Source organism: Dipodomys merriami, unplaced genomic scaffold (genome assembly GCF_024711535.1).
Source record: "Dipodomys merriami isolate MVZ:Mamm:240054 unplaced genomic scaffold, mDipMer1.0.p SCAF_106, whole genome shotgun sequence".
Classification (NCBI taxonomy): domain Eukaryota; kingdom Metazoa; phylum Chordata; class Mammalia; order Rodentia; family Heteromyidae; genus Dipodomys; species Dipodomys merriami.
In genome coordinates this window covers 3,683,868-3,704,221 of record NW_027202338.1, presented here as the reverse complement: position 1 = coordinate 3,704,221, position 20,354 = coordinate 3,683,868, and the positions used below count along the sequence as shown (strand labels likewise).

The 20,354-nt window shown below is 53.4% G+C and overlaps 1 protein-coding gene across 1 annotated transcript; it reads left to right on the top strand.

Annotated features, from left to right (window-relative positions):
- The first annotated feature begins 1,874 nt into the window (after positions 1–1,874).
- Positions 1,875–20,077, top strand: LOC138814192 (serine/threonine-protein kinase D2). The gene is made up of 18 exons (XM_070003167.1): positions 1,875–2,899; positions 4,986–5,124; positions 6,300–6,431; positions 7,595–7,749; positions 7,861–8,083; positions 9,530–9,607; positions 9,699–9,852; positions 10,549–10,666; positions 11,125–11,202; positions 12,093–12,351; positions 13,733–13,785; positions 13,885–13,957; positions 15,007–15,113; positions 15,934–16,095; positions 17,432–17,530; positions 18,674–18,941; positions 19,345–19,430; positions 19,701–20,077. Exons 1-18 carry the CDS (start codon positions 2,660–2,662, stop codon positions 19,911–19,913), a joined length of 2,637 nt encoding a protein of 878 aa, XP_069859268.1. The 5' UTR covers positions 1,875–2,659; the 3' UTR covers positions 19,914–20,077.
- Positions 20,078–20,354: the final 277 nt, after the last annotated feature.

Below are 20,354 nucleotides of genomic sequence, written 5' to 3'. Positions count from 1 at the left end.
GCGGAAGCAGGGGCATGGGACCGAATCTCCGTGTGCCCTCCCCAGGGGCAAAGGCTGCAATGAGAGTTCAGCTACAGATCATGCCTGACTGGGCGCTTGAGCCTGCCAGCAAGCACCTTTCATTCCCCACCCCATGCCTTGGTAGACCTGCCATCCATGCCGGGAAAGCTCCTAGAGGACACGGGTAGCCCAGCCCCCACAGCGCATGGGGTCCCTTCCTTCCCCTCCCAGGGGTCATCTTGTGCAGCTGCTGGGAGCCAGGCCTGAGCTCAGGCCTTTATCTATAATCATTTCATGGTCCCCAGGACCTTGCAAAATGGGGCTCCCCCTCCCCTTGCTACAGGGGATGAGGCAGGGAGGGCTTACTCAAGGCTTTGGCAGGTCAGGGATTTGGGATCCAGTCCTGTCCCTCTGCTGCGAGGCCTCCCTTCTTCCTAGCCAGGTGTCCCCATGTGATTCCTAGCTTGTGAAGCTCATCCCCCTCAGGGTAGAGGGTAAAGGGCTCTGTGCCTGGTGCCCAGGCCCACGGCACCTGAGGGTGCAGGTGGGCTATATGGGCTATGTCCTAAGGACAGTTTGGCATCAAACTGTGAGTCACCAGCCCATCTGGAAAGCCCGGGCCACAGCGGCTGCTCATAGCACGTGGCCTTGCTCCACCCACTTCCCTCAGGCTCCCAGCTTCCCCAGGTGGTGGTTTGGGGTTTCACTCCAGCCTCAGACTTCCTTCCTCAGCCCCAGGCCCCCGGATGTGGTGATGGAGTCCACACCACCCTCCTCAGCTACCCCCACCACTCCTGAGCCAGTAAGGGGGCTCTTTGCAGCCCCCATACCCACCAGTCCTCTGGCCCCAGCTCATGGCCAGGCTAGAGGCATCTGTCAGGTGAGGAGACAAGTCATGGCAGTGTAGCTTCTGCTTCCTGCAGTGCGGGAAAAGAAATCAAGTCAGAACTGCTCCTGAAAGGGAATGGAGGTGTGCCCGCCAGAGCCCCGCACACAGGAGGCCCTCAGGAGTAGATGTTTCCCGGTTGGTTGGCTCATCAGAAGGAACAAGCGACCCTAGAAATCATGCAGCCCTGAGGTGCCTCCCCTTTCTCCAAACGCACAGCCTCCAGCCCCCAAAGAACTGCTGTGTTTCCACCCGCCTTGCAGCACTGAGACCTTGCGTGTTAGGTCACAGCCCCGAGGAGTAGCCAGAGGGGGCTCTTGGAGGGGCCTAAAGTAGGGAAGGGCACGGCCCCAAGAGATTGCCTTCTGGATCTCATCCCTCCCTGGCCTGCCCCTCAGCCCTGTGGGCCTCCACGGGCGTTGGGGGGCACAGATGGAAGCCAGCTCCATCCTCTCTGCACCATGCAGCTCGGTCCCCCCCCCCCCCCCGTCTTGAGACAGACCTGAAGCCAGGCCTCGGTCCTCCCACCTGGGAAATGGGTTGGAGGTACTTTGCAGACGTGTCCCCGCGGCTCCGGCTTGGGGGGCGGGGTGATGCTGAGGGCCCGGAAAGCAGACCGGACTTGACACCCTATTTCCGACCCTCGCCCCAGCGGGGAGCGCCGGATGCGGGCCGGGCGGGGCTCCTCTCCTCACAGGACCACGGAGACCCCGTGCGGGGTGACAGCGGCCCCGCCCCCGTCCGCTCCGGGAAAGAAGTTAACTTCTCAAACCCGGGTGCTCTGGAGGGAAGAAGGGGCGCCCCTGCCGCCCCGCCCCACACACCCCAGGTCCCCGGGTCCCCGGGCCCCCGCCCGCCCCGGCCCGCGGGCCCGCCCTCCCCTTCCGCCCCCACTCTCCTGCCCCGGGCCGGCCCCGCCCCGCGACGTCACGAGCCCCGAATCGATTGGCTGACGGCGCCATCGCTCCCGACACTTCCTCCTGGGCCGCCGCCGCGTACTTAAACTTTGGAGGGGTGGAAAAAAAGAGGGGCCCGCGCCGCGCGACCCTCCCTTGACCCCCCGCCCCGCCCCGCCTCCGGTAACGCCCCTTCCCCGCGGCCCCGGACCCCAACTTTTCTCCAACTTCTGAGACCCGTGAGGTTCCCTGCTCTCTCGTCCCGGCCCCGGGGACCCCTCTGTCCATCCCTGGGCTGGATCCTTAGGACCCACTGGCTTCCCAACCCAGAGACTTCTGTCCTCGACCCCCAACGTGACCTATTTAGTGAGATCCTGGGTCTCAGAGCCACTGTTCCCCGAGATCGGATCCCCCCTGTTCTTCTCTCAACCTCTTCTTTCTCCCACGGGGCTCTGGATCGCGGGATCTCTTGATCTCTGAACCCTGACCTGCTAGGTTTTGCTGATTTCTTGGCATCTCTCCATCGCTGGATCTCCCTCCCTCTACCACCACCACTTGTCTTTCTGATGGTCTGTGATCCCGTGATCCCAGGCGTGAGATCCACTAGATCTCTCTCTGTCTCTGTCTCTGTCTCTGTCTCTCTGTCTCTGTCTCTGTCTCTGTCTCTGTCTCTGTCTCTCTCTCTCTCTCTCTCTCTCTCTCTCTCTCTCTCTCTCTCGTTTTCCAGAATCCCGCCATCCTCTGGTCTCTCATCTGGCCAGTTATCTCCTCCCGACTCCCTGAGCTCCTCCCCTAGGTCCCCTGGGATCTAGGACCGGTTTTCCAGGACTTCCCCAGCCGGATCCCGGGTGGGCCACCGGGTCCGGACCTGCCCCCCATGGCCGCTGCCCCCACCCATCCCGCCGGGCTCCCCGGCTCTCCGGGGCCGGGGTCTCCTCCGCCCTCCACTGGCTTGGAGCTTCAGTCGCCACCCGCGCTGCTGCCCCAGGGCCCGGCGCCTGGCTCGGGAGTCTCCTTCCACATCCAGATCGGGCTGACCCGCGAGTTTGTGCTGTTGCCCGCGGCCTCCGAGTTGGCCCACGTGAAGCAGCTGGCTTGCTCTATTGTGGACCAGAAGGTGAGGCTGGGGCTCTCCGATCCTGCTTGGGAAGAGGCCCCAGCAGGGGGGCGCGGGCAGAGGGTGGGGGGAGGAGAGGGAGGCCCTGCTGGACGACTGGGAAAGGCACTGGCCCCCAGTTGAGTCCTTACCCCACTACCAAGGTTTGGGGAAGGCCAGGGCAGGGGTGGGGTGCCCCAGAGGCCTCCTCAAATTGCGAGTCCCTGCATGTTTGTTGTTTTCTGCAGCGGGGAGGGAGGAAGGGAGGTGCCCGTCCGGATTTGTATAGGAAAGAGGCAGGTAGGGGACAGCAAATGTGGGGGACCTCCCTCTCCACCTAGAGTCCCCCACTTGTTGGAAACAGTAGAAACCGAAGCCGGGCTGGCCGTGGGGATCGGGTGACATGTGTGGGTGTAGGTTTTTGCACAGATGGCCAGGGCAAGTGAGGACTCAGGACCCGATAGATCCTTCTCCTCCCCCAACCTGATGTGTGTACAGAGGCAGATGCCCTCCATGTCCTCCTCAGAGATTGGGGGTGTGTGTTTCTGAAACCTCCCCTAATCCCTGTGCCCCTACTGGGCTTGAACTCAAGAGTCTGGGCACTGTCCCTTAGCTTTTTCCTCCAAAGGCTAGAACTCTAGCACTTGGACCACAGCTCTACTTCTAGCTTTTGGCTGGTTAATTGGAGATAAGAGTCTCAGATTTTGCTTTGAGTATGCAGAGCTCAGCCTCCTGAGTTGCTAGTATGACAGACATGAACCACCAGCGCCTGGCTTTGTTCTTAAACTTTATAGACTTCAGGGTCTCCCAGGCCAAGCCTGTAGGGTCATGGTGAGAGAGATGACCAAATGGGCCTGGTTCCCCAAATCTTTACATTGTTAAAAGTTAGAATAGTGGGCTTCTATGCTCTTCATTTACCAGCTTCTGAAAATGTTGGAATTTTAAAATTTGAAATAGTAGCAATATGTTTCCTAGGTCATCAAAATCCTCTGACATTAAAATGTTCAAATCTTGGAATGGTTTATTGAAATGCTCCAATGCTATGATATCCAGATAATTCTAATCTTCCTTTGATATACACAAAGCACTTGGAAATATTTGATGACTGCTAATCTAGGTCATTAAAATCCTCAAATGTACAATAACAATCATTAGAATTCAGGGTATATAATTGTGAGCATGTTGGGAGCATCAAACATCCAGGATTTCCTCAACTCCCTAAAAATGAATTCTTTGGGCTCCCCCAAAGAAACAGAAAAGGAAACTCTTCAATTTTAGGAGAAGACCTTCCCTGGGGACCAAGGCCAAGCAATCCTTGGTTTTCTGTAGAACACTAAGGCTTATTAACTTGTTTGTTTGTTCTTTTGAACTGCCAAATCCCCAAATCTAGCAGGCCCAGACCCCATCCCCCAAGTCAGACTGCCTGCTAGGACTGCCCTGCTGGGGGTGGAGATTGTCCGCGGGTACAATTCTTTGTCCTCCCAGCTCAGAGCTCAGCCCAGTTTCTTCTGTCCAGGTGCGGCTGGGCGCCCTCCCCCCTCTCTCCTGCCCTCCCTCAGCACCTCACCTGGGCATTTTGTTTCACTTTCTGTCTTACCAGGTTGCATTTCCTGCCCTGGACTCCCCAAAACTGGGTCCCTGACACCTGGGTTATGTGTATTTGGGGGCAAAGGACAGCCTTTCCAGCAACCCTGCATCTTCCCTGCCCCCCCTTACATTAGTCCAAAATCCCCTTCTCCCTCCTCCCCAATGCTGGGCCTAGAGCCAACTATCAGGGACAATAGATCCAGGAAGGAAGCTGGGGTGTGGGGGACAGAGGAGGGGGTGCTTACTCAGGGGGGTCCCCTCAGGTCTAGCTGCTCCCTGAGCTGCCCAGCACCAGACACCAAACTCAGGCCTGTGATCCCCCTCCCAGCACACCTGGAGCCCCCACATCCTGCCCTGCCCCCCGCTGGGGCTAGGAGGGGACAGACAGGAAGCAGTGGGCTGGGGGGTGGTGGTGTCTGAGTTTCCAGAGGAAACTGCCAGCCTCCCCCCAGGAGGGTTCCAGACCAAGGCTCTGAGCTTTTCCACCTCCTTTTCACCACCTCCTTCTCCCTCCCCTCAGTTCCCAGAGTGCGGCTTCTATGGCCTTTACGACAAGATCCTGCTTTTCAAACATGACCCCACGTCTGCCAATCTCCTGCAGCTGGTGCGCTCTGCAGGGGACATCCAGGAGGGCGACCTGGTGGAGGTGGTGCTGTCAGGTGAGGCCTGGCTTTGCTTGGAGGGGAGGGAAGAATGCTTCTGGGTGAGGGGTGGTGCCTCTAAAGGGGGCGGGGATCAGATTCACAACCAGGCATTTATAGGCTAGGGATTGTGGGCCTGCCTGGCGAATTAGGGGCCCTGCCAATCACTGTTGAATATATGCACTGTGGGTTCACATTGGAGAATTCAGCCAGCCCTGGCCAATCATGCACCATCCACAGCCACATGAAGAAAAGTCCCTGGCATAACGCTGAGTTACACCTTCCACACCAAGCTGCCAGGTGTGATGTGTTCACTTGCAAACCCCATTACACGGTGGAGCGATCCCTGGTCCAAGACATGTCCAGGGCAAAAGCTCAAGACTCGATCTGAAAAGAATAACTACAGCAAGTCAAACTGGGGGTGTGGCTCAAGTGGTAGAGTTCCTGCCTAGGAAGCGTGGGAACTCACACTTAAATTCTTTTCTTTATCTGTGATTATAAAAGGCATCCTCCCACTGTAGTGATCACTGAGTAGATCTTTGCAAGGGAAGCTGAGATCTGGCACCTGTACTTGTAAAATCTCCCTTAGAGCCAGGTGCTGGAGGCTCACCGTGCCTGCAATCAGCTTCTTGTAATCTCAGGAGGCTGAGATTTGAGGATTGCAGAAGCCAGCCTGGGCAGCAAAGTCCATGAAACCCTGTATCGCCAATGAATCACTAAAAAGCCAGAAGTGGATCTGTGGCCCAAGTTGGTAGAGTGCCAGCCTTGAGTGAAAAAGTCAAGGGAGAGCTCAAAGACCTAAGTTCAAGCCTCAGGACCAGCACAACAACAACAACAAATCTATAGAGACAGGGAGAGTCTGTCTAGTCAAAACAAAATCAAAGGAGATAAAAGGGACAGCTCTCTACCCAGGAAACCACGCCCCATTTCTCTGTCAGCCTCTGGGGGGTGGGGGCAGGGTATAAGCAAGTAGGTATTTTCCTAGTGGTGGAACTGAAGTTTGGACCCCTGCAGAACACAGAGTGTGAATGAAGACAGAAGGGACAGATCAAACCTTGCAACTCGGGGGGGGGGCCCGAAGGGGGGGGGGGCGCGTGAGAAACACGGGCCAGAGTAACTTTTCTTGAGGAGGGCGGTTGTCACATAGCCAGAGACTCAGAGCTCAGGCCTGTGTCCTTCTTTGCTGCCTGCAGCCTCTGCTACCTTTGAGGACTTCCAGATCCGCCCGCACGCCCTCACCGTGCACTCCTACCGCGCTCCAGCCTTCTGCGACCACTGCGGGGAGATGCTCTTCGGCCTGGTGCGCCAAGGCCTCAAATGCGACGGTGAGGGGCGGGGCCTAGGAAGTGGGCGGGGCGAGGGGGTGGGATCTAGGGAGAGCGGATATAAGGGCCGGGCTTGGGGTGGGTGGGGCTTGGGATGTGGGCGGGGCTGGTTTCTTAAACTGGAGAAGTTGCGTGAAAGTTTGTGTTGGGCAAGGATCCAGAGAAACAACCAGAGATAAATATTAAGTCTTCTCTGAAGGAATTTATTTAGAGGATTGCAAGGCCTGGCAGGAAGGAACTCGGGCCTAAGTGCCTCAGCTCTTTAATCCTTTGCACTGATTGAGTCAGACCCAGCCATGAACTAGGATAATCACCTGCATTACTGCCCTCTGATAGCAGATTTTAGTCCTATCTGCAAAAATACCTTCACTGCAGCACCTTCCGAAGGGGAAGCACATAAAGTTTGACCATCAAGGTCCATCTTTTGTCATTCTGGCACCTGACTTGGCTTGCTAGGACAGTCATACCACAAACTGGATGGCTTCAAGCCGGGTGCTGGTGGCTCACGCCTGTAATCCTAACTACTCAGGAGGCTGAGATCTGAGGATCGCAGTTCAAAGCCAGCCTGGGCAAGGAAAATTTGTGAGACTCTTATCTCCAGTTAACTACCAGAAAACCAGAAGTGGAGTTGTGGCTCAAATGATAGAGCGCTCACCTTGAGCTGAAGAGCTGAGGGACAGCGCCCAGGCCCAGAGTTCAAGCCCCACAACCGACAAAAAAGGGGGGGGGGTGGAAATGAGAGGCAAGGTTAGCAGTGGGGGCAAATGAAAGGAGTAATATTTGAACAGGGTGGACTGGGGTGAAGTTCTAGGGGTGTCCCTTGTAGTGGGAAGGGAAGCGGGGATGAAAAGAGTTTTGGGGACCTGGTGGGAGGGTGGAATCAAGGGTGGGAGTAGGGCTACAGGTCAGAATTAGAGATTGGGTCTGGTGATTGGTAACTTTAGTGGTGTAATGCCTTTAGAAGGGGATTGGGGTTTGAGCAGAAATGCTAAGGGTGAGAACCATGTGTGCATGCCTGGAATCCAAGCCTTCAGGAGATGAGGAAGATCATGAGTTTGCTACCAACCTGGGCTACATAATGAGACTCTATCCCCCAACAAAAAGAAGGTGTAGGGGGGCAGCCGGCCTAAGCTGTGTCTTTGGCCATGTGGCACCCTCTGCAGGCTGCGGGCTGAACTATCACAAGCGCTGTGCCTTCAGCATCCCCAATAACTGCAGCGGGGCCCGCAAGCGCCGCCTGTCATCCACCTCCCTGGCCAGCGGTCACTCAGTGCGCCTGGGCAGCTCAGAGTCCCTGCCCTGCATGGCGGAGGAGCTGGTGAGGGGCTGGGGGTAGGGCAGGCTGGGCTGGGGGGGGTTGGGGGCTTGGGAGTGGGTTCTGCATGGGAACAGGCACTGATTGTCCCTCCCCTCCTCCGGGACCCTGTAGACCCGGAGCACCACGGATCTCCTGGGTCGCCGGCCGCCCTCATCCTCCTCCTCGTCTTCTTCCTCATTCTACACGGGCCGCCCCATCGAGCTGGACAAGATGCTGCTCACCAAGGTGAAAGTGCCGCACACCTTTCTCATCCACAGCTACACACGGCCCACTGTTTGCCAGGCTTGCAAGAAACTCCTCAAGGGTCTCTTCCGCCAGGGCCTACAGTGCAAAGGTTAGTGGGTTCCAGCCACCCCCAACCTGGACTTCTAGCCCAAAGCAAAAATCTTGGTATTCTCAAGACAGAAAAGCCCTGGAACCTTTGGAGTTCTACAATCCTGGAACTCTGGGAATCTAAATTCATCAGACACTTAGCAGGGAAGTCCCCAGCTACAGAACAGAAGAATTCCTGGCATGAGAGAACCATAGAACATCAGCTGAGTCAGCCAGTAGCTCACACCTATAATCCTAGCTACTCAGGAAGCTGAGACCTGAGGATCACGGTTCAAAGCCAGCCACGGAAGGAAAATCCATGAGACTCTTATCTCCAGTGAACCACCAGAAAACTGGAAGTGGCACTGTGGCTTAAGTCGTAGAGTGCTCACCTTGAGCTGAAGAGCTCAGGGACAGTGCCTGGGCCCAGAGTTCAAGCCTATGATACCCAAAAAAAGACTAAATCATAGCTCAAGTAAGAGCATCTTCCTAGCAAAGGCAACCGCCAATAGTGCCAAAATATAAAAAGCCCACAGTCATATAATGTCAGAATCTGCCACATTCTAGAATTTTTTTTTTGGGGGGGGGTCCAGTCGTGGGCCTGAACTCTGGGCCTGGGCACTGTCCCTCAGCTCTACAGCTCAAGGCTAGCGCTCTACCACTTGCGTCACAGCACCACTTCTGGCTTTTTTTTTTTTTTTTTTCTGCTTATGTGGTGCTGAGGAATTGAACCTAGGGCCTCATGCAAGCAAGGCAAGCACTCTACCACTGAGCCACCTTCCCAGCCCCACATTCTAGAATTTTAAGTTAAGGAGAACGTAGAATTATAGATCCTAAAGGAGTTGTTTGTTTGCAAAACTGGGGTTTGAACTCAAGAGGCTTGCCCTTGTGCTAGGCAAATGCTCTGGAACCCCCTCCTCCAGCCCTTTCTTCTTTTATGCTGGGACTAGCCTGGACCTCAATCCTCCTGTTGCTACTTCCTAAGCAGCTGGGATGACAAGTACAATGCACCCAGATTTTTTAGGTGGTTGAGTTGGAGTCTCACCCACTTTTGTTTTTGGAGCTGGCCTTAAACCATGATCCTTCTGATCTTTACCGCTTGTATACCTAAGTTTACAGGTGGTAGCCACTAAGCTCGGCTTGCTTTTGTTGTTTTGGAGATAGGGCTTGATTATATGTCTGAGGCTGGCCTGGAAACTACCATATAGCCTATGCTTGCCTTGAACTTGAGATCTTCCTGCCTCTGCCTCCCAAGTGCTGGCATTACAAGCATGTACCACCAAGCCCAGCTTCACTGAGCTTCAGAGTCTCCTCTTGAGTCTCAGGTCCCACGGTTGGAGAAAATGGCTTAAAGTCAGGGAACAACAACAACAAAAAAGCAGCTAGACAACAAGAACAGACTCCTGAGCTTGTGCATTAAGGTGAAGGTTCAATCCTGTAAATGACCGCCCATTCCCTGTCTTATCAGACTGCAAGTTCAACTGTCACAAACGCTGTGCCACCCGTGTCCCCAATGACTGTCTGGGGGAGGCGCTCATCAACGGAGGTAAGAGGCTGGGCACCTGAGCTGGGGGTGGTAAACACAGGGTAGATGCCTGAGGCTGGGTAGAGGCCCTCAGATGCCCTTGCTCCCTCAGATGTGCCAATGGAGGAGGCCACGGACTTCAGTGAGGCCGACAAGACTGCCCTCCTGGATGAGACAGATGACACTGGTGTCATCCCTGGCTCCCACTCCGAGAATGCCCTCCATGCCAGTGAGGAAGAGGAAGGCGAGGGAGGAAAGGCCCAGAGGTAGCGGGTTTCTCCAAGATGCCCTTGCCTTAGCTAACCACTACCCCATCTCTACAATGGGGTAAAGATTCTCAGTTCCCAAGGCAAACCTTTCAAAGTGCCAAAATTTAACAGTTAACCTTTGTTCCTAATGGACTTCTTTCTTTGGCTGGCTTTCTTTCTTTCTTTCTTTCTTTCTTTCCTTCTTCCTTTCTTTCTTTTCCTTTCTTTTTCTTTTTCTTTTTTTTTTTTGATTGGTCATGGGGCTGGAACTTGGGGCCTGGCACTGTTCCTGGGCTCTTTATGCTCAAGGCTAGCGTTCTACCACTTTGAGCCACAGTGCCCATTTTCTGGTGATTAATTGGAGATTAGAGTCTCACGGACTTTCCTACCCAGGCTGGCTTTGAACCTCAATCCTCACATCTCAGTCTCCTGAGTAGCTAGGTTTTCAGGCCTGAGCCACCAGTGCCTTGCCCTGATGGACATTTTTTTTTTTTTTAAGTCACAGTAGAAAACCAGGTGCAGTAATGTAATCCTGTAGTTCCAGAACTTGACAGGCCGAGGCAGGAGTACCAGCCCACAGGCCAACCTATTTTGTGCTGATACTATAGGATTTGAGTTCAGGCCCCACTTCCCGATGGCCCAGAGATGCCCCTGTAGCTCTTGCTGCTGCATCTGACAGGTGACATCTCACCCCTTCCTTTTCCTCCCCAACAGCTCCTTGGGCTACATCCCCCTGATGAGGGTGGTGCAGTCAGTGCGACACACCACACGCAAGTCCAGCACCACGCTGCGGGAGGGTTGGGTGGTTCATTACAGCAACAAGGACACTCTGGTGAGTAGGCGGGGCTAGGGTTAGGGGCGTGTCTGCACAGCCTGAGTGGGCGGAGTTGGGATGGTCTGGGTGGGCGGGGCTAGGGTTAGGGACAGGCCTGCACAGCCTGAGTGGGCGGGGTTGGGATGCTCTGGGTGGGCGGGGCTAGTCAGGGGGCAGAATCAGAGCTGGATGTTAGGTTTCCTCTGCCAAGCCCCAGTGGAGCTGGAGCAGATTTGAGGGGTGTGAGGCGGTGATGGAGACAGGGCTGGAATCAGAAGGGTGGGTTAGGGGTCTGGAATGGAACAAGCAACGGGATTTAAAATAAAGGCACGGGGGGGGGGGCACGAGGGGGCGGGGCTTGGGGCAGAGTTTGGCTGAATAGTGCTTTAGGCCCCTCAGGAGCTCCAGGCAAACCCCAGGCCCTGACAGCCTGGGTGGGAGGGGGTGCCCCTCCCCTCCCCCATCTCTCTCAACAGAGGAAGCGGCATTATTGGCGCCTAGACTGCAAGTGCATCACGCTGTTTCAGAACAACACCACCAACAGATACTACAAGGTGAGCCAGGGCCCCGCATCCCCAACCCCTCTGGTCATATCCCTCCACCCAAACCTGCCAATCACATCCTTTCCCCACCCCCAGCTTCCTCTTCTAGCCCCTTAGCCAATCTACCCCTATTTGCCCTATTGGCTCCCACTGCTTCCCAGCTGGGGAACCCATGGCATAATTCCTTAACCTCCCTCCCTCTCAGATCCCTCTTCTGTAAAATGCTTCAAGTAGCAATACTGACCTCAGGGCTCTATCACTTGAACCACACCTCCATTTCTAGATTTTTGGTGGTTACTTGAAGATAAGAGTTTCCTGGATTTTCCTGCTTGGTCTGTCTTTGAACTGTGATCCTCAGATCTCAGCCTCTCAATAGCTGGGATTACAGGCATGAGCCACTTTGTACCTGGCCTTGCATTTCCCCACACACACACACCAATCCCCTCGTTGGTCTTCTGTTTGGGCTGGTCTTCTGTTTTGATCTCAATCTGTCCTATCTACCCTCTGCTTAACCAGAGGCTACCCCTCCCTTCCTCAGAGCCCTTCAGTGGCTCACTAGGACCCTCAGACAAAACCCAGGACTCTTCTTGTGGGCCTCAGGGCTGTGGCCTCCTTCCCTTCCTTTACTCATCAAGCACCTACAGTATGCAGACACCATCTCATGTGAATGGGGGCTGTGGCGCACTCGGCCTCAGGGCCTTTGTGCATGCTGTCGCATTCACTCTTTGCCAGTCTTTCTGGTGGTGTCTGCTTGAGTATCACTTCTCCCTGGAAGCCTTTCCATTCCATGCAAGCCAGGCCTGTTCTCATGACCCAGATTCCTGGATGCCCCTCTGAATCAGTGGAGGAACCCCATGGGCCAGCATGGTGTCCTCACCTGTACTGATTCTGTGCCCTACCAGGAGATCCCACTGTCAGAAATCCTCGCCGTGGAACCCGCCCAGAACTTTACCCTCGTGCCACCCGGCACCAACCCACACTGCTTTGAGATCATCACCGCCAATGCTACCTATTTTGTGGGGGAGACGCCTGGCGGAGCCCCGGGTGGGCCGAGTGGTCAGGGGGCGGAGGCTGCCCGGGGCTGGGAGACGGCCATCCGCCAAGCCCTGATGCCTGTCATCCTCCAAGATGCGCCCAGTGCTCCAGGCCATGCGCCCCACCGTGAGTCCCTGCCCTGGGTCTTGAGGGGCTTAGGTGGGGTCCTAGGGAAGGTGAGAGCCTGGAGCAGCCTAAGAAATAGACTCAGCAGGTCTGGGTTCCAGTCTCTGTTAAGCCCCTAATCTTACATGTGATCCTGAGCACATTACTTCTCTCCCAGCCTATGCCAGACGGAATGACTGTTTACCCATTTACTGAGTGCCTGCTCTGTCAGGACAGTGACACTGGGACAGGAGCTGGGCAGCTTGTGGGCCATTGAAGGGACCTGGACTAGCAGCATTGTGAGCAGGGAAAGCAAAGGTTAGGGTTGTGTTTCAGCAAGATTCCTCTAGCCTCCTTATCAGGATATGAAAAGAAAGGGGAGGATTGAGCCAGGCATGGTGGTGCGTACCTTGAATCCCATCACACAGGAGGCTGAGATGCGAGACTCACAGGTTGGAGACTGGCCTTGGCTACATAGCAAGATCCTGTCTTCAGAAACCTAAAAATGGGGCTAGGAATATGGCTTGGTGGTAGAGTGCTTGCCTAGCATGCATGAAGTCTTGGGTTCGATTCCTCCGTACCACATAAACGGAAAAAGCTGGAAGTAGCGCTGTGGCTCAAGTGGTAGAGTGCTTGCCTTGAGCAAAAGAAGCTCAGGGACAGTGCCCAGGCTTTGAGTTTAAGCCCTGGGACTGACAAAAAAAAAAAAAAAGAAAAGGGACAGCCAGGTTCTGGTGGCTCATGTCTGTAATCCTACTTAGGAGGATGAGATCTGAAGATTGTAGTTCAAAGCTAACCCAAGCAGGAAAGTCCGTGAGACTTTCCAATAAAACACCAGCAAATCAAATGTGGTGCTGTGACTCAAAGTGGTAGAGCACTAACCTTGAGCAAAATTGCTCAGGGACAGTACCCAGGCCCTGAGTTCAAGACTCATGACTAATAAAAAGAGAGAGAAAGGGAGAGAGGAGAATCGGATTGGGACAAGGAGATGAAGGTAGAGTCTAGGATCTTTTGGTGGGGAGAAGCTGGACCCTCGGGGCATTCACATAGTAAAAAGAAATGCCAGGCTCTGGCTGGGTTTCTAATGGGACATATTTTGGAAGTCATGGTGTCACTTTTGCCTCTCCTTCCCACCTTCCCTCTGTGGGCTCTGAGATCATGGGGGTTGAGACATCTCCTCTTATTTTTCTCCTCCCAGTAGCCGTAGGAGCAAGGCCTTTTTTTGGTTTTCATTTTCTAGAAGAGGAAAGTAAAGTTCAGAATGGGCCCATACAAAGCTGCACGTTGCACCACTCCATCCAATCCTGGTTGGGCTGGCTGAAGAGGGGGTTCTTTGGAGCTATGGGTGAAGACCTCCCTGACCCCAGGGTCTCTTGACCTCTCATCTCTCCTCTCTCCCCAGGACAAGCTTCTCTGAGCATCTCTGTGTCCAACAGTCAAATCCAAGAGAATGTGGTAAGCTCCTGATGCCTTCCAGCTCCCATACACCTTCCCCAGTCTCCTTGACACCCCATCTCCGTTTACACCCCTAACCCTCCTGTCCCCAACCCATAGGACATTGCCACTGTCTACCAGATCTTCCCAGATGAGGTGTTGGGCTCGGGGCAGTTTGGAGTGGTCTATGGAGGTAAGAACTAGGCTGACCCTGAGGATGGGCGGGGCCTTCATGGAGCCACACCTACCTTTTCTGATTGGCCTGATGCTTGCCTTTGTTTTGATTGGCTTAGAGGAAGAATCTTCTCATTGGCAAAACCAATGAGCCTTCTTCCTGGTTTTTTTTTTTTTTTTTTTTTTTTGTGGTCATAAAGTCTGAACTCTGGGCCTGGGTGCTGTCCCTCATCTCTTCAGCTCAAGGGTAGAACTCTACCACTTGAGCCACAGCACCACTTCTGGCTTTTTCTGCTTATGTGGTGCTGAGGAATCAAATCCAGGGCCTCATGCATGCAAGGCAAGCACTCTACCACTGAGCCACCTTCCCAGCCCCCTTGCTGGTGTGTGTGTGTGTGTGTGTGTGTGTGTGTGTGTGTGTGTGTGTGTGTGTGTGTGTGTGTGTGTGTGTGTGTGTGTGTGTGTGTGTGTGTGTGTGTGTGTGTGTGTGTGTGTGTGTGTGTGCTGATCGGGGCTTGAACTCAGGGCTGAACATTGTTCCCTCACTTTTTCACTCAGGGTGAGCATTCTACCACTTGAGCCACAGCTCACTTGTGGCTTTTTGATGGTTACTTGGAGATTAAAGAATGGCACAGATTTTTCTGACTAGGATAGCTTGGAATCTCGATACTCAGACTTCAGCGTCCCAAGTAGCTAGGATTACAGGCATGAGCCACTGGTGTTCAGCATTCACTTTACTAATCAAGTAAAAGTTCCACACTCTGATTGGTCACATCACTAGATACTAGTTTCTGATTGGATATAAGTAAAATTTCCTTTGCTGTCCGTTTCCCTCTTTGCAGCTCCATCTTTTGCCGTTCTTCCATTTTTTCCTGTCATCTCCAGTCACGGCTCTTACATGTTGGGGACCCCTCCAAGCCGCTCGGGTGACCTTCCATCACTTTCCACCAACCCTGTCTGCTTGTTCTCGGTGGGGTAGGCAGCAGGGGCAGTGTTCATCCTGTCAGGATTGGGAGGTCCCCATTCCTTACTTCCTCCTCCTTTACCTCACCCTTCCCCACCCCTCAGGAAAGCACCGGAAGACTGGAAGGGACGTGGCGGTAAAAGTCATCGACAAACTGCGCTTTCCCACCAAGCAGGAGAGCCAGCTGAGGAACGAAGTGGCCATTCTTCAGGTGACCCATGGATAGGGATCTGGGCAGGAGAAGTAGAGCAAGGTCAGGACAGGCCTGAAGGAAGGGGGAAGGAAAACAAATTTAAAATGAAAAGAAAACAAACAGCTGGAGGCTCACGCCTGTAATTAGAGCTACCCAGAAGGCTGAGATCTGAGGATTACAGTTCAAAGCCAGCTAGGGCAGAAAAGTCCATAAGACTCATCTTCAGTTAACCACACAAAGCCACAGGTGGTACTGTGGCTCAAATGATGGAGTATTACCTTGAGCATACAAGCTAAGGGACAGCACCCCAGACCTTGAGTTCAAGCCCTAAACAAGGCACCAAAGAAAAATAAAAGCCAAACAAAAACAAGGTCCCGCCTGGTGCTGGTGGCTCACACCTATAATCCTAACTACTCAGGAGGCTAAAATCTGAGGGTTGTGGTTCAAAACCAGCCCAGCCAGGAAAGTCTGTGAGACTCTAATCTATTAATCACCAGAAAACCAGAAGTTTGGCTGTGGCTCAAAGTGGTAGAGGGCTAGTCTTAAGCGAAAGAACTTAGGGACAGAGTGTGGACCCGGAGTTCAAGCCCCATGACCAACCAAAGAAATCTTAAACAAAAAGAAATGTCCATTCTTTTCACCCTCCTGCCACTGCAGACTTCCCTATGTCATTATGCAAAGATGCTTCTAGACACCTGTCCAGTGCCGTAGGGCGTCTTGGCCTCCCCCAGGGACAGCCTACTGGGTGGGTCATCTGCTCTCATGTTATCTGCCAGGGTCTGAGTTCATGGATGACCTGATCTGTGACCCTTTCACCCCCATCCTTCCCCTCCCCCAGAGTCTGCGGCACTCCGGGATCGTGAACCTGGAGTGTATGTTCGAGACACCTGAGAAGGTGTTTGTGGTGATGGAGAAACTACATGGAGACATGTTGGAAATGATTCTCTCCAGCGAGAAGGGCCGGTTGCCTGAGCGCCTAACCAAATTCCTCATTACCCAGGTGTGCCACTCAGCCTCAGGCTCCCCCTTGTGGAGGCCCTGGGGACCTGGACACTGGCTGGGGGAAAGAGGGGAGGTGGGGAGGATGGAGAAGAAAAAAGGCAAGGAGTAGTTACAGCAATAAGAAAAAATGAGGCTGGGAAGTTGGCTCAGTGCTTGCCTTGCATGCATGAGGCCCTGGGTTTGATTCCTCAATACCACATAGCAAAAAAAAGGCCAGAAGTGGCACTGTGGCTCAAGTGGTAGAGCTCTACCCTTGAGCTGAAGAGCTGAGTGATAGTGCCCAGGCCCAGAGTTCAAGCCCCACGACTGACCCCCCCACCCCACCCCAAAAAAAAAGGATTCAGCGCTAACCCAAACAGCAAAGTCCATGAGACTCATCTCCAGTTAACCAGCACAAAAGCTAGACATAGAGTTTTGGCTCATGTGGTAAAGTATCAGCTTTGAATGAAAATAACTAAGGGACTGTGTGCAGTTCCCGAGTTCAAACTTTAGTACTCCCCCCCCCCCCCCCCCGCAACACACACACACAGAAAAATAAACTATAGCTGCAGGAATTTTTATTACATAGGAAAATGGGACAAGAGGTTTCTTTTCTCATTTAGTCATTCATTCTTTTATTAAATTCAACACTCTGTGAGCCCCTCTTCCAGGTATGGTCTCTTGCCAGGCAGTGCTATGAACCAAAATAACTTGGGCTCTAGAAAGTATCGCCCAGCCAGGTAGCTCATGCCTGGAATCCAAGCTACTCAGGAGGTTGAGATCTGAGGATCGTGGTTCGAAGCCAGCCTAGGCAGGAAAACCAGGAGCTCTTTATAACCACCAGAAAACTGGAAGTGATGCTGTGGCTCAAAGTGGTAGAGTGCTTGCCTTGAGTGAAAGAGCTCAGGGACAGCACCCAGGCCCAGAGTTCAAGCCCCAGGACTGGCCAAAAAAAAAAGAAAGAAAGAAAAGAATCACATCCAGCGTGGGCAGGCCTAACCCAGCAGAGGTTAATAGTGAACGATGGTGCTAAATGGATAAGTAATGTCATTGGTATTTATTAAGACTAATAATTTGCTAAGCAAGTTAGGAGTGTGCTTCGTGCCAGAGGGCCTCAGGTTTTCCCCAGTCCCTCCACTCTAGCCCATCCTTTCTAGACTCTATCGAACTCTTAGCTCTCAGTAAAAATGCGTCTAGACAGACATCTAAAACTCCATGTTCTCACACATCTCCTGACCCCTGGGGGCACCTTCAGGGATGCAGAAAACGTTCTGGGTGAGGTTTAGAGGGCTGGCTGCTTCGGGTGGACTTGGGGTGCCTTCTGCCGGCCTCATGGGCCCTGCCCTCCTTCTCAGATCCTGGTGGCTTTGAGACACCTTCACTTCAAGAACATCGTGCACTGTGATTTGAAACCAGAAAACGTGTTGCTGGCCTCAGCGGATCCCTTCCCTCAGGTCAGTTATGTCCCCTCCTGGTTCTAGGAAACAAGGCCAACCCCGGGGCCCCCACTGCGATCTGGGGTCTTCCCACCTGAGGTGACAATGGTTGACAAGAAAGAGTCTGTTTCTGCCTGCCGTGGAGTCTTAGTACAGACAACAACAAGAGAGAGGAAAGTAGATGAGGTGGACACACCCCTTACCTTCACGAAGGCAGTCCTTTTTAGTTACATCATCTCTCCTCACATCTTATTGGCCATAACTTGATCACATGGTCTGAGCTTGCTGCTAAGGAGGCAGGGAAATGTAGTCTGGATTCTGGGCAGCCATGTGTCCCATTACATTGAGGATTTTTATAAAGGGAGAAGGGGAGAACAAATGGTGGGAACAGCTGGTGGTCTTTATAGGGAAACTCTCAAAAGCAGAAGTTACATAGCCTCATTGAGAGAGTCAGAAAACACTATCTGAAGGAGTAGCACTTTGTGTTTTGGAGAGAGAGGTATTCTAGACAGAAGGAACAGCCTGTGCAAAGGCCCTGTGACAGGAAGAGCTGCACTTTCCATAGTTTACTAACAGTTTTATGATGGTATAAATTACACTGGGGCGGGGCACTGGTGGCTCACGCCTGTAATCCTAGCTACTCAGGAGGCTGAGATCTGAGGATCATGGTTCAAAGCCAGCCCGGGCAGGAGAGACCGTGAAACTCCTATCTCCAATAAACCACCAGAAAACTGGAAGTGGCGCCGTGGCTCAAGTGGTAGAGTGCTAGCCTTGAGCTGAAAAGCTGAGGGACAGCGCCCAGGCCGAGTTCAAGCCCCACAGCCAACAAAAAATAAATAAAAATAAATAAATAAATAAATAAATTACACAGGGAAGGAGGAAAGGAAGGGAGGAATGGAGGTAGGTAGATGAGCATGATGATTCGTGCCTGTAATCCCAGCAAGATGTTGTATTGCGAGTTCGGTGGATTGATCCTTGAGAGATGTGCTGTTATGCCCCTCCTGGGAGAGATGAGGAAACTGAGTCACTTGCCCAAGATCACGTAGCTTGAGAGACCAACTAGCATCTGTTTCCTTTGGAATATCGTGTTGGTAGTACAGGAACACACCAGGGCAGATGTGGCTTCATCCCCCCCAGACCCTGCACCTCTCACCTCTGCAGGTGAAGCTGTGTGACTTCGGCTTTGCCCGCATCATCGGGGAGAAGTCCTTCCGGCGCTCGGTGGTGGGCACACCCGCCTACCTGGCCCCAGAGGTGCTGCTCAACCAGGGCTACAACCGCTCACTGGACATGTGGTCGGTGGGGGTGATCATGTATGTCAGCCTCAGCGGCACGTTCCCCTTCAATGAGGATGAGGACATTAATGACCAGATCCAGAATGCTGCCTTCATGTACCCTGCCAGCCCCTGGAGCAACATCTCAGCTGGTGGTGAGTGGAATTGGAGAGATTGGTGGGAGGCGTGGCCTATGTGGGTGGGGTCACAGGGGCTGTACCATCAGCCTCCTGTGTCTGAGGATTCCACCAAACTCACCTGAAGCATACTATTTGTATTTGAGCCACACCACCTCCCAGCCTTTTGCTGGTTAATTGGAGACAAGGGCCTCATGAACCTTTCTGCCCAAACTGGCTCTGAACCATGATCCTCAGATCTCAACCTCCTGAGTTGCTAGGATGACAAGGCTTGAGCCGCCAGCACCAGGCACAGATTTGCAGTATAGGTCAGGAAATCAGTAGGCAAGGGTTTGGGGCAGGTGAGATTTCTGAGCTGCCCGGGCACACCGTGATGGCACCAGTCACAGTGGCAAACAGTTGGTCTCTCCATCCTATGCAGCCATCGACCTCATCAACAACCTGCTTCAAGTGAAGATGCGAAAGCGCTACAGCGTGGACAAGTCTCTCAGCCATCCCTGGTTACAGGTAATGCAGAGGGTGTGGCTGCGCTGGGGAAGGGGGTGGAGCTAGACCTTTATTGGCTGGGCAAGTAGTGATAGAGAGCCCCTTATTGGCTGGGCTGAAGAAGGGGGCGGGGATAAATTGCTATTGGCTGAGCACTTACATTGGGTGTGGCTTCATCATTGGTGGTACCCCGTGGGTCTTTGGCTGAGCAGAAAGCCTCCATCACTGCTCTGGCCACAATTGGCTGCCATAGATGCAGCCCCGAAGCTCACCTACCTCTTCCGGGGCCAGGAGTACCAGACGTGGCTGGATCTCCGAGAGCTGGAGAATAAAATGGGCGAGCGGTACATCACACACGAGAGTGAGGACGCACGCTGGGAGCTGTTCCTGACAGAGCGCATGTTGACCAGCCCTGAATTGCCCGCGGATGGGGAGCTCGCCAGCGCCCGATTGCCGCAGGACCATGAGATGCAGGGACTAGCCGAGCGCATCAGCATCTTATGAGCTGCTGCTCCGGGGAACATCCCAGAGTTGGAGTGTTTTAGGGGAAGCAGTTACCCGCCCAGACTGGATGCTTCTTTTTGCAGGATGCTGCAGTGGGGGTGGGGAGGTTATCTCGAAGGCCCTCCCTGTCTCCCCAACAATTAAAATGGACTTGTCTCTCGCCATGCCTGGGTCTCTGATCACACCCCATTCTTGACTCTTTAGTTTGTAGTCATGGCCCAGTGTCCCAGAGAATCGTGGAGCGAATATCACTGGGACAAGTGCAAAATTCAAAATTTGAAGTGTGCTGTCTACTGAATTGTATCACTTCTGTCCCAAGATAATGTTAAAAAAAAAATCTGAGCCATTGAAATTTGGGGGCCATCAACTCATGGTGTGATGCTTTTAATTTTTTTTTTTTTGCAGTGCTAGAGTTCGAATCCAGGGTCTTGTGCATGCATG

Bases quoted from the DNA above. Each gene is read 5' to 3' on its own strand.
- LOC138814192 (XM_070003167.1), top strand. From the start codon at position 2,660: ATGGCCGCTGCCCCCACCCATCCCGCCGGGCTCCCCGGCTCTCCGGGG. The intron at 12,352-13,732 runs GTGAGTCCCTGC...CTCTCTCCCCAG, and splicing joins TCCAGGCCATGCGCCCCACC to GACAAGCTTCTCTGAGCATC. The intron at 13,958-15,006 runs GTAAGAACTAGG...CCCACCCCTCAG, and splicing joins GTTTGGAGTGGTCTATGGAG to GAAAGCACCGGAAGACTGGA.